The sequence below is a fragment of the Mus musculus genome, chromosome 15 (assembly GCF_000001635.26).
Source record: "Mus musculus strain C57BL/6J chromosome 15, GRCm38.p6 C57BL/6J".
In the NCBI taxonomy this organism is placed as follows: Eukaryota; Metazoa; Chordata; class Mammalia; order Rodentia; family Muridae; genus Mus; species Mus musculus.
Genome location: NC_000081.6, coordinates 64,696,229 through 64,714,819, shown reverse-complemented (window position 1 = coordinate 64,714,819; position 18,591 = coordinate 64,696,229). Strand labels below are relative to the sequence as shown.

At 43.1% G+C, this 18,591-nt stretch overlaps 1 protein-coding gene across 3 annotated transcripts in view; it reads left to right on the top strand.

Annotated features, from left to right (window-relative positions):
* Adcy8 (adenylate cyclase 8) overlaps positions 1-15,785 on the top strand; it is a 223,262-nt gene extending 207,477 nt beyond the window's left edge. For all 3 annotated transcript variants that reach the window (NM_001331075.1, NM_001291903.1, NM_009623.2), the window contains 4 exons: positions 10,016-10,162; positions 10,577-10,669; positions 12,715-12,829; positions 15,200-15,785. In NM_001331075.1, coding sequence (NP_001318004.1) covers positions 10,016-10,162; positions 10,577-10,669; positions 12,715-12,829; positions 15,200-15,687 — 843 coding nt within the window. In that variant the 3' untranslated portion in view covers positions 15,688-15,785. The remainder of the gene's footprint in view (positions 1-10,015; positions 10,163-10,576; positions 10,670-12,714; positions 12,830-15,199) is intronic.
* Positions 15,786-18,591: the final 2,806 nt, after the last annotated feature.

Genomic DNA, 18,591 nt, shown 5'->3' with positions numbered 1-18,591 from the left:
AGGCCCCAGAGAGGCGGGGTTGTTACTGGTGGGTTGTTGGTTGGTTGGCTGTGGTTTATTAAGTACTTGCATGCAAAGAAGAAACAAGAAGAAGAAATTAGATATCCTACTGGCAAAGATAGAACTTACCCCAAGGAACTCAATGCTCCTAATTAGCAGGAAGTAGTCTAATAATAACATTGCCTCCTTTCCCCTCTATTATTTTTGCTCTCCTATTTAGTGTTAGGAGGTTGAAAGGATAGGAGAAGGGTGGAAGAAAGAAGAACCCACAAAGTAGTCAAAGTCCAGCTACAGGGAGGCCCGTATATTCTTGGCACAGTGCCTCACATGTAGTAGGTGCTCATCAACTGTTCTTTTGTGTTATAACTTGCTGGTGGTCCACTTAGGGAAATTCAACCACAATTGTCAAATCAAGGTGCTAGGAGGCTCATGCCCTCTTCATGGTCCTTCCAGGACCTGGTGGCCCCCAAATCTTCCTTTGAATGTGGCAACACCATTCTGATCTGTGCCTGCATCTTCCATAGCCTCCTTTGTAATGACATCAGCCTCTTTCCTCTAAGGACACCAACCATCAGATCTAGGATGCACTCTAATCCAGGATGATCTCATCTTTAGTTAGTTACAGCTACTAAAATATCACTTCCAAATAAGATCTGCTGCTCCAAATGGACACAAATTTGGTGAGAACGCCATTTTCTCACTGCAAAGATCTAAGTATATTATTAAACAACCTGGGCAGGACACCTGTCAGTCAGGCCTTTTGGGCTATGATAAGGCTTTGGGACACTTTTAAGTGAAACAGGAGCTTGGGAACATTCCACAGGTAACAATCAATAAACTGCATAGATTAGAACATAGAGGTGCAAAGCTAATCATAGATCCTAAAACAGCTCAGGGAAGACCCTGGTGGGAGGCCTAGGAGATGATGGAGACAGAGAGAAGATGAGCTCTGATGATGGGAGGTAGAAGTGAAGTGCTGCTGTGAGAAATGAAACCATTGAAACTATTGAGCACGCCCTTTAACCTCCGAGGAAAAGTTTCTCAAGAGCAAACTTAATGCTATTTCAAATGCCAGACACTAGGTATGTGAGAGAGCTTTGTCTTGCTCTGTGAGACTTTCAGGCAGACCTAAAGCCATAAACAGACCCCCTGAGGGGTCATCCTTGGACTCAGCCTCAGGAAGAGGCCTCACGAGAATGAAATAATCTGACTGCTTCATTTTCACAAGATGGTGAGCTAAAGAATACAAATCATACCAGCCTTCCTCACCACTGATCCTTATACATGATCCCTGATCCCTTGAAGAAACAACTGAAACAAGACCTGCTGGCCCTTGTAAAGGAGGTACAAAGACAATGTGTCCTGTCTTAGAGGGCTGGGCTGGGACTACCTTTTCTTTACAAAGTTTGCAGTCAGTTTGTCAGAGGCTGATGAGACTTAGTTATATCAGGCTAGCTCTTAGAAAAGCTTTAAACAGTGGGCTGAGATGAAAAACACTGGTTATTGATTTGATGGCTTGTTTTTACTTGTGGGTATGATGCCTTTAAGAAGAGAATGGAGTCTCTAATTAGCCCAACCATGCCCTTCCGTTCATATTTCCTCTAAGACCCCCCAATGATGTTAAATTTGTGACCTTGCCTTAGGACCTTAGATAACAGAACCGAGGTAATCCCATCCAAGCCACTAAAGGAGGAAAAAAAAAAACCCACAGCAAAAGATGAGGCAGGATTTGAATATCAAAGAGCAGAAGCACTGGGTTCCTGGAGGGCCGCCTCTCCAATACAGATCAAAGCTACTCACACTTCTCAATAGATGGATTTTTACGAAATTCTGTTTGGGGACTGTTTTTCGTGAGACTTTGTTGCAAGTTTATTGACAGCTGCTAGAGCAGAGAAGATGAGGCTGTGTGTCAATCATGACCACCCAATGGAGAGGCAGAAACCCAGGAATGTCAGAGGACAGCCCCAAAGCTGCTTTTCAGTCATGCCATCGAAACAGTAAGGTACCTGGGGAAGAGCCAAGAGAGACTGATTTCTTCGTGAAATGAAAGAAAACAGGAGATGTGCAAAATTCTAGGTACTCAGATGAGGGGTGGACCAAACCCCACTGAACAGGACTGGAGAAAGTGCTAGACCATTTGAGCAGACATTTGAATGACAAAGAAGGTCACTGGACACAGACATTCTTTCTTCCCCTGGCTTCACTTGGTGGAAGAAGCACAGGGCTTAGTTCCCAGCAGCCTGGGCACAGAAGGGATCCCTACAACATGGTTCCCCCAGAAGAGAGGAGAGCAGTTTCTCCGCCTGCATCCTCAAGTGGAGTGGAGGAGGGGGAAGCGTGAGCCTTCACAGTTCCCTACGGGCTCCAAACCTCTGCTTCCAACCCACACAGAAAGATGACAATAAAACGATTATAGCTTTTCTATATCCATCTATCCTTCTACAGTTTACAGCACGCTTTTAGTTTTCTTCATCCCAGAATAGGGAGAAACAGATGGAGCCCTGAAAGCAGTTAATTGGAGTGAGTTAAATAAAGTGGCCCTCTCTGAAGGTGGTGGGTAGGTTACATGAGTCTCTTCCGTGTGATTCTCCAAGCCCCTTCATCCTCTTTTCTACTTGGCCCAGGGTAGGGTTGGGGACAAACTGAGTGCATAGCATCAATGACTTCCCATGGGCTCTGGCACCCAGACTGGGGACTGCCAATAGGGGAGGGGGTGCTAGGTTATCTCAGTGAGGAGAAGCAGAGAGGCCAGGATATGTATTGCCTGGGAATCACGTGATGCTGGCCGTGTTCCTCCACAGCTCTTCAATGCGACTGCCATACTGTTCCTGTGTAAAATTCCTGAGCTGTTCTAATGTCTCCTAATCTAAAGGGGCCTGAGAGCTCTGCTGCTTTGTTCCCAGGGGGATTACTAGGGTCTCCTATTTCTCCCTTTATCTTTTTAGTTAAGCCCATTGTATATTAACTTGAATTGTCTCACTTTGAAGAAGCCACCTCCAGTCGTCTGTGCCCCTAACTAAAGCAATAGGAATGAAAGAATAGACAACAAGACCTCTTGAGTTAGTGCATTGGATTTTGGTTTTGGTTTGGGGCTTTTTTGTTTTGTTTTGTTTTTCACTACTGTAGAGGAATGCCTTAGCAAGCAAGCCTCTTAAGGGAGGACAGGCTCGTTTTGCCTATGCATTCAAGATTTTCAGTACATGCTGATTGGCACCATGATTTCCAGGCCTGTGGTGACAGAGAGGATCATGGAAGAGACACATGGTAGAGCAGAGCTGTTTACTTCCCTGCGCTGCAGCTAGGAAAAAGCAAGATGTGGGTAACAGAGAATTCTTACACGCATTCACGACCGGCCAGGAAGAACGCAACAAACCGGAATCTTCTGCGGCAAAACTTTATTGCTTACATCTTCAGGAGCCAGAGAGCAAGAGAGCAAGAGCTCTATTGCTTACATCTTTAGGAGCCAAAGCGCAAGAGAGCAAGAGAGAGGGCAAGAGCGCAAGAGTGCAAGAGCTTTATTGCTTACATCTTCAGGAGCAAGAAGCAAGAGCCAGAGCAAGAGTGCAAGAGAGCAAATGGCGAAACCCCGTCCCTTTTTAAGGAGAATTATTCTCCGCCTAGGACGTATTACTCCCTGATTGGCTGCAGCCCATCGGCCGAGTTGTCGTCACGGGGAAGGCAGAGCACATGGGGTGGAAAAATACCCTTGGCACATGCGCAGATTATTTGTTTACCACTTAGAACACAGGATGTCAGCGCCATCTTGCAACGGCGAATGTGAGGGCGGCTCCCCACAGAGAATAAGGTGTATGTCTGGACACATGCCCAGTGACCCACTTCCTACTTTCTTCAATACAAATATATCAAAGTATCAGACTATCAATGAGGTCAGGGCCCTCAGCATCCAAACATTTCCCCAAATCCCTGTAGCTGATAGCCAAGTCCCCAGGACATGAGCCCATTATGGACAGTTCATATTTAAACCACAGCAGGCAGCAATTTGTCCAAAGCTGTTTCTACACAATTCCCAAAGTGCAAGGATGAAGGGAGTTCACTTTGTCACTGAGACCAGTGACATGTGACCACATCTGCAGGAGTCATCATCTCTCTGTCCACATTCATTGCCCTGACCTGCTGGGGGAAATTCCCTATAAAATCTTCCCTCTCATCTAATTGTGGAGGATATAGTGAGAAGGACACAGCAACTAAGACGTGAGTCACTGGTAGTTATCACCTCAAGGACTTGTTTGTGTCCAAGATGAAGTTTTCTCCTCCAATGTGGCAACCTCAATAGTATGACTTACCCTTCCTGCCCCTCATGAAGATGAATACTCACCAGTCTTTATGTTCTGTGACAGTCAGTAAGTGGGTCAACAGAACCATTCTCCCAATTCCTGAGGAAAAACAATGGATTCAATTTTGGTCTCCTATGTATCTCAGCTGTCATCACCTGAGAGCCTGTGCTTATGCGCTTGTCTTCATGGATACTCTCTCCACCAGGTAGCATCTGGCCAAGAGAAGAAATGGCTCTCAGCTACCTTTTCATGCTTGTCTCCCTTCCAATAGATCCAACAGTCAAGAGCTGAACTGAGTTCAAGTTCGGTTGTCTGGTATAGATTCCCTCTAATGTTAAACCAACTTTCCATTCAAGTGTTGATCAAACGAAGTTTCCAGTTGCAATATCCGTTCCTGTTTATCATGACTGGTATTGTCATCATTCCTGAATGAACATAGCTTTGTGACTGCCACTATTAGTAGTAGCTTGGACTCAGGAGTCAAACTATCCAGTTATAAATTCCTGTTCTACCCTTTAACAACTGTGAGTTTTAAGCAAAGTACTTAACCACAACCTCTCTCATCCTCCCTTAGATAAAATAAAGGCCTTAATTATATCCAACTCACATAGTTGTTGTGAGCATTAAGTAAGATGATGCATGCAGTATTCTGCAACGTGCCTGGCATATCATTGCTCAGTAAAAATAGCTAGTGTTATCATTATTTTACATTTTAGGAAATCAGAGGATGGCTAGAGAGGTGTAAAATATCTGCAGTATAAGAGTGAGGACCAGGATGTGGACACTGAACACCCATACAAATCCCAATGAAGAATGATGCTAACTCCAGAACTTGGAAGGCTTAGAGAAGGGGTCCCTGAAGCAACCTGGCTAGTTAGACTAGGCACAGAGTTGATCTCTCAGATTAGTTGAAAGGACCAGTCTCAATGAAAAATATTGAAATTCCAAATATCAGCCTCATACCTGTACACACATACACACATATATGTGTCCACAGCATGCAAACGTGTACACGAATACAAATTCACATACAGGCAAACATCGATGCATACCGCATATTCACAAAAGCATGCAAAATAAAATAAAAAAACTGAGCATACTGAATGCTGGCAAGACTTCTAAATGAAAAGAAAGGTTGGGAGGGATTAGGTGTCAGTAGAACTCAAATGGACAAACACAGTTTAAGAAGCCCAGGGGAGCCATTTCACACAGTGGGGGCATTTATACTATAGAGAATAAAAACGAAGTTGGGCCAGTGGTGGGATTAAAGGCAGTGGTGACATATGCCTTTAATCCCAGCACTTGGGAGGCAGAGGCAGATAGATTTCTGAGTTCGAGGCCAGCCTGGTCTACAGAGTGAGTTACAGGACTGTCAGGGCTATAAAGAGAAACCCTGTCTCAAAAAAAAAAAAAAAAAGAAGTTGGATGTGTAATTATGGAGTCAATTTCAGAGGATAATATTTTTCTCTTCTCTACTTGTTAATAGAAAAAGAGGTTCCTGGGATGAATTGTGCTTCCTCAAAATCCATGTGTGAGATTCCAAGCCCAGTGACATCAAACTGTAGCCATCATAGGAGAGGTAGACATGTCAAAATTAGGCCATCAAGGTGGTCTTGATACAGTCCCACTGGCATCCTTGTAAAACCTAAGGATTATAACTCAAAGTGAAGAATACAGAAAGATGAGTGGGAGATAGGCATGTACTCTCTGAGCAGGAGAACCTATGAATGTCTGAGCCTTGGTCTCAGATTTCCTGCCCCAGTATTATGAAAAAAAAATGCATTCATGTTCCTTAAGTCACTCTGTGATAGCAGCCTTCAGGAAGTAATAATATAGGCAATTGTGTAATAGACTTTTACCCAAAAACCAAAGTCATGTGGAGGATTGATTCTGTGAGCTTACTAACACACATTCTCTAATTTGTGAAGCAGAATCAGCTTCCTCCATGTGTGCATACCCATCCCAGGCTAAAGGGAGTATGGTCCCATGTTAGGAATTCATTTTCTGTTGCTTTTCTCTACTCTACAACTCGGCCCAGCCAGTTGTCACCTGCCTATGCCCCTTTGGATGAAACTAAGTTGACTCACACTTCAAACTCAAGATTGATCGTGAATCAGCAACAGAGTGTTTCTCAAACCTAGGGCATGATAGTGGAAGTACACAAGGAGAAGTGGAATAAAGAAGCCCTAGAACCTTCCAGCCCTAACTCTTGAACTATTAGCTGTGTGACCCAAGGCAATAGCATAACTCCTCTGCCTCATTTTATCTGTGAAGTAAGGATAGAAAATTCCACTGGATTGTGACAACTCACAGGTTCATGTGAAAGAACTCTGTAGATTTTAATGTTTTCTAAAAAGACCAAGAAGTCATTAATTGACATAATAACTATTTGTGGGTGTTTACTTATAATAGATTGTTATGTAAAGGACATCATAATGCGGGACTGCACTAAACACACCAAGAAGAATGACATATATCTGACATCATAGGATTCATGTTTAAAGAAAGAGTTGGATGTTAGAGCAATGATGCTGGAGCAAGGGATGTGTTACAGAACTTCATGTGGCGATTTGAGAGCTCAACCTCCTGCTCCCATTCGAGACCCTAGAAAGTTTGTGCAAAACTCCTCTCCACATGGGTAGTGAAAAGAGGAAACACAAATTTGCCTGGTTAAGGAGCTAACCTCAAGGCTGAAGGGTCAGTTCCCAGCAATGGACAGGTAGGAGAAAGAAATGTACTTATGTGGTAACATAGAGACTATTCGGCTTCCTCCAGGAGCAAACCTTGGAAACTAGAACTTCAGAGGCAGCAACTTCCCTGAAGGAGATTCTAGGAAATACAGAATGGAAGGAAGAGAAAGAATGCACTGGTGTTTGACGCGTTGTTGGGTAGACCTGCTACCTAAATGGGCAATGGGAGCCTAATCGAACCATTTTTGAATGGCTATAAGAGTGAAGGAAGAGGATACAAGACATCACTTCCCATCAGTGGTTTACAGATACCCCTGATTTGGGGACATTAATCCCATGCCTCTTCAAAGCTGCTGGTCACATTGACAGAGTGCCCTCTTGAGGCCAAAGAAAAAACTCACAGGAACCATGACAGTTGGGTAGAGAGAAAATTGCAGGGACACCTGTAATAGCAGCTACAATGGGACACAGAAGCAGAAAAACAGACCAGCAGTATAACTCAGTGGAAGAACACAAACCTTCAAGGCTCTGAGTTCAACATCAATACAAAAACAAAACATAGAAATGCTTGAGTGTTTTAGGAGCCTAAAGAGTCGGAGACTTGTAGACACTTAGATTAAAGGGGTGGGTGGTAGTAAGACCATGAAGATGTACTGTAATGTAGTGTTAGAATTTTATCTTGAAGGCAACTGTGAGCCATAGAGAGCTTTAAGACTGGAGGAATGTGTGATATCCAATATCATATAGATGTCTTTAAAAAGATCGCTCACTGTAGGCAGCATGTGGTGAACACCTTTGAGTAGAACAAGGCTGGAGGCCTATGAGTAGGAAGCTTTCTTAGTGGTAAGTCAAGACACTGGAAAGAGCATTGCTTTTAAAAATAGCAGCAACACTAAAATAGGGTCAACATTAAGGAGCAGGAAAGAGTCAATGATAACCAACACTCCCTTTGTAGATTTCGCAACTCTAGTGTTTCTAACAATTTAGTGGATGAAGGAACAGATGAGTGCTTCATGATAAAGAGAAAACACTCCAGGCCTGTGGAATCATAGTTTGAAGAGTGTCAGAAAAATCCAGGTTAAGCCAAGTCCCAGAACTATTCTGGAAATATGGACTTGGAAACTGTATGGGTGGTGGAGAGGTTGAACATGAATGAGATATGTCCAGCAAGGATGTCCAAAGTGATGCATTCACTGAGTCACAGACAAAATGCTGAAAATAGGCAGGCTTTCTAAAGCAAATCCTTAAAGAGTGCAAACGTGAGAAAACAAGATACTTCACAGAAAGTCAAGAGATTCAAGGTCCCAAGTGGCCAACCTGCTGAGCTATGTGATTGCCCAGTGAGATGGGAACTGCCAAGTGTACATTGATTTTTCCCAATTTAGAGGACTTTCTCTCCACTTGTTTCATCCCAGCTTGAGATGTGAATAGAAACAGACAGAGGAGAAATACAGCATAAGAAGGATGGAAGCCAGAATGAAGGCCAGGTTGATAGACACGTGTGCCTACTGGATCAGGGTATCCTGTTCTTTTTTAGAAAAGACAAAGAGCAGGAAGCAGCATGAAGAGGAAGTGAGTAAGACCTAAGAAAGGAGAGCGTTGGCAGGAAAGGGAGTGATACTAACCGGTTCTGTGTGTCAACCTGACACAAGCTACAGTCATCAGAAAGGAAGGAGCCTCCATTGAGAAAATAATCTCCACGCGATCCATCCGTAGGGCATTTTCTCAGTTAGTTATCAGTGAGGGAAAGCCCAGCCCATAGTGGGTGGTGCTGGTAGTGCTGGGTTCTATAAGAAAGCAGGTTGAGCAAGCCAAGGGAAGCAAGCCATTAAGCAGCACTACTCCATAGCTTCCTCATCTGCCTCCACCATCATGCCCTGTTTACGTTCTTGTCCTGACTTCCTTTGGTGATGAACAGCAACATGGAAGTATAAATTGAATAACCCTTTCCTCCCCAACTTGTTTTTTTTTTTAGTTTGTTTTTGTTTTTGGTGTGTGTGTGTGTGTGTGTGTGTGTGTGTGTGTGTGTGTGTGTTTGGTCATGGTGATTCTATTACAACAATAGGAACCCTAACTAAGACAGGGGTAACGTTGTTGAAGAAATTATAAGGGCCAAGATCCTACTTTTCAGTAAGAGGTAAAACACAAATGGAGTTGAAGATGATTACACATGAAGATGTACGCACATAAGGACTAAAAACAGGGAGAGCTACCTCCCACCCAAAGTTTACTTGGTACAGCAGGAGAAAGATCTTCTATGCAGAAGGGCACTGTGGTGGGTTAAGTGAAGGAGAATGGTGAAACTGCACCAGTCTTTGAGGAGAACAGAAGAATTGGCCAAGGACAAAGGCATACCGTTCACAAGTGCTGGCTTAGCTGAGGTTAAAGATCGCATACTTTTTATTATTCTAAACCACCTAATGATTCTGTGTTCACGGTGCAAGGAATGGACTATCTGTGTCCCTCCAAATTTTCTAAGGTGTATTTATTTTTCTGGACGTAGTCTAGAAACTTATTCCTCTAACTAGTTTCCACCTCCTATTATCTCCCAATAATACCACCTTATCACTCCATGAAGAGTTAACTCATGAGCCCCTGTGATCCAGTGTACCTCTCAGTGACTAGATCCACCAGTCAGAGACCATGTCTTTAACAATGAAGCTGTTGGAAGATTTTATTGTGTGTTCAAACCATAACAATTGGATTAGTGTGCTTATTAAAGAGTTCCAAGAGAGCTGCTTTGCTTCTTCTGGCATGTGTGGACACAACTAGAAAGTAAGTGTTGGATACTTTCAAGCATCTAGAACATGAGAAATACATTTACAGTTTTCATCAACCCACCCTGATGTATTTTCTATAGCAGCCAGTGGGGGCGGGGGAGTACTAAGTCATACATTGCTGATGTACCGTACCTGACATCTCATTTTCTGTCCTGCCACTGGATTCCTGTGCACATGTCTGCCGGGTCCTTATGCACAGGTAGCATCATGCAAAACTCTGATTATCATGTCTGCCTCCTCTCTGTCCCAGGAGCTGTATTCTCAATCCTACGATGCTGTTGGAGTGATGTTCGCCTCCATCCCTGGGTTCGCAGACTTCTACTCTCAGACAGAAATGAACAACCAGGGAGTAGAATGTCTGCGCTTGCTGAATGAGATCATTGCTGACTTTGATGAGGTAAATCTAAGCATCAGAACTCTTGGGATGTTTTATAAACATGTGATAGGTTATTTAATTTTCACAGTCAATTTTTATCTGAATAAATTGATGCCTTGATAAGTGTCTAAAATATAGACTAGTTAAGTCAATCAAAATATTCATCACACCACATTGTGGAAAAACCACTTAAAGTGTAGCCTCTTGTGGACATTCAGGTATACAATACTTCATTATTTAATTTAGTCACCACAGTGTGCAATGGTGTCCAGAACTTTCTTCTATCTACCTGAAACATTCTACACAAATTAAGGATGCTCAACCGTTTTAGTTAGATCTTTCTCCATAGTGCATGGGGGCAGAACACACTTTCAGAGCCCAACACAGTAGCCGTATAAACACAAGGTCTAACTTCATGACCCGGATCCATTGCAGCTGCTCGGGGAGGACCGGTTTCAGGACATTGAGAAGATTAAGACCATTGGTAGTACATACATGGCTGTCTCAGGACTGTCCCCAGAGAAACAGGTAAGGAAGGTCCTTGGACTTGGCCACAAATGTGCATTGGGCTGATTCTTGTCACATGCTGAGGAAGGCTTGAAGAACAATGGGAGGGAGCTGTTGCAGGATTGTCCCTGTCCAATTACATTAGGGCAGCAGGAGGCCTGTGATTGGACAGGGAAAGGAGAGGCAGCACTAAAAGTTGCAAAGACAGCATATCAGGAGAAAGAAGAGGGAAGAAGAATGGAGGCAGATGTGAATCAAAATGGCTTTGACCAGTCACAGGTAGTTATGATAAGGTAGTTATCATAAGGTTAGAATAATTTGGATAAAGCTTTTATCATTATCAATTGGTACTGAAATTATTGTATTGGCTTCTTGTAAATTGAGAATTTATTGATACATAAATCTGACTGATTAATTATAAGGTTCAAGAGTTTTGCTTTACTTGGTTACTGGAATGTGGGAGCGCTGATGGCAGAGAGTGAACTAGCAGCTCAGCCAGATGCTGCAGGGGCTAGCTGGAGAGAGTTACCAGCAGCAGGAGTGCAGGCGTGCAGCCCAGCCCTGCAAGGGATTGGCAGGTTTGAGAGAAACAGGAGCATGGAGAGTTGGCAGGTTCTTTTAAAATATTTCCCATGACAGGGGGCTCTACACTGGGCTATCCTGGTTCCAGGATGTACATTCACCCTTGACCAAAAAAAAAGAGGTTTGATGGATAAGTTGCTTCAGTCTGAATCTCAAACAAAATCTGTGCCACAAAATACCTTGACTGTGATTTAGCTGTGGGTGCCCCCCAAAACTCCCAATACTAGTCCATTTTCTTACTCTTGTTTTTATTTTAACCCTTGAAAACTGTTCCATGGTGGGTGCTAGTGATGGTAGCGGCAGTGGTGGCAGTGGTGGTGGTGGTGGTGGTGGCAGCGGGGAAAGAACTGGGGTGGTCTGGTGGTGGTGGTGGTGGTGGTGGTGGTAGTGGTGGTGGTGGTAGTGGTGGTGGTAGTGGTGGTGGTGGCGGTAGTGGTGGTGGGCGAGGAGGGTGCTGGTGGCTCTGTAAAACGTTGGACTGTGTTAATGGGGATACTAACATCTGCCTTTCAGGGCTAATGGGTGAATTATCTGAGATAACGTTCATGTTCCCCATATAAAGCCTGTACCCTTATAAATATTCAACAGAGGTTAGATGAGTTTGAGTCAAAGTGACTAGGGAAGATGGAATCCTCACTAAGTCATCACTGGACTTAACCAAAGGAAAATGCTCTAAGCATAGCTATGTGAGATGAAACCCACATGTTGGTGTACAAGTGTGACCCTCAATAGCAGGAGTTAGAAAACAAGTAGTTCCAGGCCACATCTGCCCCACTACCCATGTTTGTAAATAAAGTTTTATTGTACACAAGTACTCCCATTTAGTTCTATTTTATCTTTTGCTCATTTAAAACCAAAATGACAACACTGAAGAGTTACAACAAAGATCATATGGTCTGAAAGACCAGAAATACCTAACTCCTAGCCTTTAATGGAACTACCAACCTCTGTAGGCTCCCAAATTCTATGTCACAGACAATTTCATTCAATGGGGAAGAGGTAGCCACAGCCCCCAAGCTTCACTTTACATTACAGACTTTGAAACAGAGTAAAGAGGCTTACTCTGTACCTCCCTCCAAGGGTTCATAAGCATATACAGAACATACCTTAATCAGATGCTGTGAGCATTTTAGAGGAAACAGAAACATCCTTTGGACCAGGAAACCTACATGCACAAGGATAGGAATGTGTACAGATGGGCATTTATATAAAATCATGCACACCTGTGAGGATACTCAGGGACTCATAATGTGGCAAACTTCCTTTATAAATATGGATGTAAAGGAAGACATGATGACACCCACATCCTGTAGTATTAATTGAATCTCCTGTGATGTACACCTAATGGCTTGAGTGTGAAGGGTTCACTTGCATGCTTATCATCTTCTAAGGACTGTGCAGTAGGGGGCCAAACCATAAAACCTCTGCTGAAGACATCACCTGTGTGTAATGTTGGATGCACCCTTCTCTCATGTTTTCTCCAGCAATGTGAAGATAAATGGGGACATTTGTGTGCCCTGGCTGACTTCTCTCTTGCTCTGACTGAAAGCATACAAGAGATCAACAAGCATTCATTCAACAATTTTGAACTCCGAATCGGTGAGTTGCAGCTAGAGGTGGAGGCCTCACTGGGCCAAGTGTCTTTGTTCTATCAGCTCATGGGCGTCAGTCCAGGAAAGCTTTTTTTCTTACAAAATACATGAGGTTCTGTGTGACCCTGACAAGGACAGGCACAGAGTCAACTCAGGCCTTCCTGGACTTCCTCATCCAAGATGCTGGCAGCAAGGTAGGAGGATCCTGACCTATGCAGAAGTGCAAAGCAAACACTAGGCTGGCCTCTCCTCCAACATGTCTGCCTAGCTCCCTTGTCACCTATGCAAAGGCATGCTTAGGCTGGCAGCCAATGGCCCAAGAATCACATTATTCTGACTTTTTCTTGTTGCTGGAAGCTGGTGGTCAATGAATTGCTCTCTGCTTCTTCTCAATAATGCCTCAGAATACCGCAGGTTCCTGCCTCCAAGGCTTTCACATACTGTACTGAGCCAGATACAGGCAGAAAGTAGCAGTTTCTCAACTATGCAGTCTCGTTCCGTTGCAAGGACAGAAACTCCTTGATTGAGCAAAGTAGCTCCATGGTAATCACAGCAGTTGAATAAATCCTCCGTGTTTGTGTGATGTGTTCATTCCTCCTTCATCTGCTTTGGGCTTTCAGGCTCCTCCAGACATCCAGCCCTAAAGCCTCTGCCCTAGCTCACATTTGCATTTTATAGATAAAATAACATGGTCCTAAAAGAGAGGAGTCAAATAGCCTAAGATCACATTTCACTGCCAAACAGTGAAGCCAGCAGCCACTCAGGGAGCCTGACTCTGAGATGATTGGCACCCTGGCTACTGGGCAATGGTTTTAAATAACTTTTGCTGTTGTCTTTATGCTGTAGACGTCCTGTGGCTGACAGGCCATTTTACTTCATTAGGCTCTCCCTTAACAGCTTGCAAGAAAAGAGAGGGACGTTAAGAAATACCAATATCTATTCCTCAGATCAGAGGAATAGCACATGCTTTTGTTCTTTGAAATAAGGATTTATAGTTATGGTTTTGAGCCTATGGCTGGGATGTTGAAGGCTTGATACCACATCTCCTGTCAACCTCGAGTTCTTTCTGAAATCATTGAAATCATTGAACCAAGAATCAAAAGAGGGTATTAGCCCTGAAGAGAGAAATAGCCTAAGTAAATTCTAAAGACATTGGTGAGATCAGGACTAACCCTTTGGTGGGATATATTAGACTGCTGTACTTTATTTAGAAGTGGATTTGGTGATAATTTCAAAGCTTACTTCTTCAGGAAAACTTAATGGCTCTTCTAGAAATGACAGACTTCCTCTAAATGTGTACTGTGCATATTTGTCCTTTAAGCAAGGATTTCATAGTTCTATAAACAGTGACTAGGCATCTTATATGTGTGATGCTGGCAGGATGGATAAGAAGACATAGGCTTGACTCCTACTGGGGAGACGTAAAACAATTTAAAAAGCAGGTAATATAATATTATCAGGTATTGAAAGCAAAATCTATCAGTATGTAGAAATAGGAGACCCGAGGTCCTTCTTGTATTGTTAAGTTTATCAGTTAGGAAAGACCTTCAGACCTGAGACTTGAGGAAACTGAAAAGATTAATATTATAGATTCTGAGTAAGATCATTCTAGGCTAAAGCAAAACCAAAACACATGTGCACGCAGACACTACATACTATACTTGACATGCACACATATATACTATATACTACACAGTACACTATACGTATGCAGTTATATACTACACAGGATATATTATACTACATATTCCTATATATATATATATATATATGTATATATATATACATATTATACTACATATTCATATATATACATATATATATATATATGTATATATATGCCGAATGGACAGCACGGGAGTAAGTGGCCGGATATATATAAATACCATACACTACACATTATCCACTATACTCAACACATAGACACTATACCCTGTACATTATACCCAACACAGGTATACATACATTCAGACACTACACACTATACATAACACACACACATGCACACACACACACAGTAGAATGCACAGGAATGTCAATGATGACTAGCTCTTTAAAAACCTTGAGAGACATTGTGTCATTTGACTCTTATGATGTCTAAGAAGTCACAGGTATCAGAATTGATCATGTAGCTTCTAGCCTGCACATTAGGGAGCTGAGGCTGAGAAATTCCTGGTGTCTTACTCAGAGTCACAGTCCATGGATGGGTAGAATGAGGTCCACATGAGTTAAATAACTGATCCAGATGACTTGGCTTGTAAGTGACTGACATAGTGAACTGGACTATGCTGCTCCCCCAAGAGACTACACACAATGCCAATCACACCTAACTCCCCATCCTCTACCTTATTTCTTGCTCTTTTGGGTTCCTTTGTAGGCATCAGCCATGGCTCAGTGGTGGCAGGTGTAATTGGAGCTAAGAAACCACAGTATGACATTTGGGGGAAAACTGTGAACTTGGCAAGCCGAATGGACAGCACGGGAGTAAGTGGCCGGATCCAAGTTCCTGAGGAGACCTACCTTATCCTGAAGGACCAGGGCTTTGCCTTTGACTACCGTGGGGAGATATATGTGAAGGGCATCAGTGAACAAGAAGGGAAAATCAAAACATACTTTCTCCTGGGACGAGTCCAACCCAACCCATTCATCTTACCCCCAAGGAGACTTCCCGGGCAATACTCTCTGGCTGCGGTTGTCCTTGGCCTTGTCCAGTCTCTCAACAGGCAAAGGCAGAAGCAACTTCTCAACGAGAACAGCAATTCGGGCATCATCAAGAGCCATTACAACCGGCGGACTTTGCTAACGCCAAGTGGGCCAGAGCCTGGAGCACAAGCTGAAGGCACTGACAAATCCGATTTGCCATAAAAGCATTTTCTTTGTGTTTCTTTCTCGTTTTTTTTTTGTATTTCTTTTATATATAAAATAAATATACTAATAAAAAGGTTTAATTTTTTTTAGAACAAGGATGGTTTCATTGGTCTTTGAGTATCCAAGATCAAGTGCACAAGTTGAGGTTTTCCTCATTCACCACCCTATTGATCACTTCCTATACACAAGATCTATGAGGCCAAAAGTCTGACTTAGAGGAGTTCCTACATACATTAGAAAAGAGCATGTGTAAATAGAACCTTGATGTTATTGGGTGCTTAGTAACTTCTGGCATTTTCTTTTAAACTAACCTTATACCAAACCAAGTATTATGTCAAATTCTGACATAAGGACCTCATAACCCCTGTACGTTCATTCAGCTGATATAGAGGAGCATCCTGCATTGAGCCTAATCTGTGTCATGACCCAGATAAATCCTGGCGAAAGGGTTTTTCTTGTGGAGCTAATAATATACTGCTTGTGGACAACAGACATTATTAAAGCAATATGTAATCTACTTTCAGACAGAGATAGAAGCAATAAAGAGATTAGATGTGGGGGCTGGAAAGAAGGTTAAAAGAACTTACTGCTCTTCCAGAGGACCTATGTCTGGTTCCCAGCACCATGTCAGGTAGCTCACAACTGTCTGTAATCCAGTTCCAGGGGTATACAATGCCTTCTTCTGGCCTCCAATGGCATTTGTACACACATGGCATAAACTCAGACACAGACAGACAGACAGATGCAGAGAGAGAGAGAGGGAGAGAGAGAAAGACAGACAGAGAGAGAGAGAGAGAGAGAGAGAGAGAGAGAGAGAGAGAGAGAGAGAGAGAATGGTTTAAGTTACTGGAGGCCAGAGATCTGAGTTACCAGGAATATAATTTTGAGGATATGATGCCAAAGATTAACCCTTAATAATGTGAAAGTGAAAAGAACAGGGAGAAAAGTGATATGAAGAAAAGGGCCAGCAAGTGCAAACTCCCTAGGGTACATTCTTGGAGGAACAATTAGAAAGCCAATGGTTGGAGTGAGAAGCTAGTTCCCTGGGGCAACTGCATCACATTCTCTTCTCTCATGAACACAGACAGCAAGGAATACAGATATGAAAGCTGAAACGTGCCAGAATTCACCTAGTTAGCAAGAAAAACAGCTTCAGAACCATGAGTCAATAAACACCCCATGCTTTAACTAATGACCATTCCGTGTAGCAACTAAAGCACAATAAAAGATTGATTTGTTGTCGCTGAGAGACTTTATCCAGAACATGGTCTTGACACAGTGAGTCAGGATCCCATCAAACACAGTAGCAAGGGGCTAAGTTCCAAGAATCCCACCAAGTATACATCTGACCTGGGATCCATCATTCAACCCTCTGAGTATCGTGCCCCCCCACACACAGGAGACCCAGAAAGCTCCACCCTTTCATCTCCCCCATGGAGAGATACTGTTTGTGTTCTGTGATGTAAGGGGACATAGAGAAGGAATGAACTGTGTCAAGAGGCCACTCCACAATCTGAATCTTGTCTCTATCACTCCCAGTGTGACGTCAGCCATGTGGCATAAACCCTGCACACCTAGGAACACAAAGAAAACAGTAATGATTTATCATTCTGATGCTTTTAGATGTTAGGGAGATCATAACTACACCAAAGAGTCAGACACAGCACTGTGGCCGTTTTCCTCTTTAGCTCTGTCAACTAGGAAAGGAGTCTCGATTCAGGGATTGCCCAAATCAGGTGTAGGCGCGTTTGTGTTGTGTTGGGGAGGTCTTGTTAATTGATGTAGGTGGGCCAGATCATTATGGGCGGCACCATTCCCTGGGCAAATGCTTCTAGGCTGTATAAGAACAGTATCTAAACACAAACCTATGATTGAGTCACAGAGCAAATGTCCTCTATGGTTTCTGCTATATGTCCTTCTCTGTGAGTTTCCTGGTCAGAGATCACAGTGCATGTACAGCAAGTGGGTCTTTCTCAAGCTCCTTCCCTGACTTTCTCCAATGGTGGATTCTAACCTGTAACTGAAATAAACCCTTTCCTCCCCTAAGTTGCTTTCGGGTCAGAGTATTCTATCACACCGACAGGTAGGAAACTAGAAGAGTAACTAACCCTATTCAAAACAGCCAGACATGAATAAGCATGCCCAAGTGTTATATAAAGAAACTCTTAAGTTCACTCAGCTCTATTCTGATCATGTTTTGATCCAAAATTAACATATAAAAGTCTTCAGCAGAGAGTACTTTGATTTTTGGACTAGAGGGTGCAAACCTGTGAACCGACAGAACCACACAGAGCTGCAGCGAGGATAACAGGGAATGCACTCTTAATGCGAGTTTCTCAGCTTGGCCCTGAGCTGCACTCCAGGGAGACCCGGCTTACTGCCATCAGGGAATGGTGGTGTCTCTACTGAAATGGCAAGTCTGGAATCTTCTCCTACCTAAGTCTTTCTTTTACTTATCTGATTTGCACACTTTTTTTAAAAAACTAAGTCAGAGTTACTTTAGTCACAAAATATTAATAAGGTAAAAGTTGTGAATTCAATGAAAAGGCTTCAAAAGTTTCACTTGACCCTTAGATAATCGACCCTCAGTCCAAGGTCTGGGCTGCTTCCGGGATGAAGTGGAAAAAGAGAATTTTCCCAGGGCTACAGTTGGTGCTGACCCAGTCCAGGGCTAGAACCTGCCCTTCTGTATATAGCAAGAGCAAGGTATTGAAGCTCAATCCCTTGCCTGAATTTTAATTCCAGACTGAAGAAATTTCTGTTGCTTTGGAGCCTGTGTCAGCCAGAGAGAATGCAGATCTCAGATTAGCTGTGGGCTCCAAGTGTACCCAATATTTTATTGATGAGTTACCAGGGAGCATGGTGCCCTGAAGGATGACACAATGTGCCTATTTGAATTAT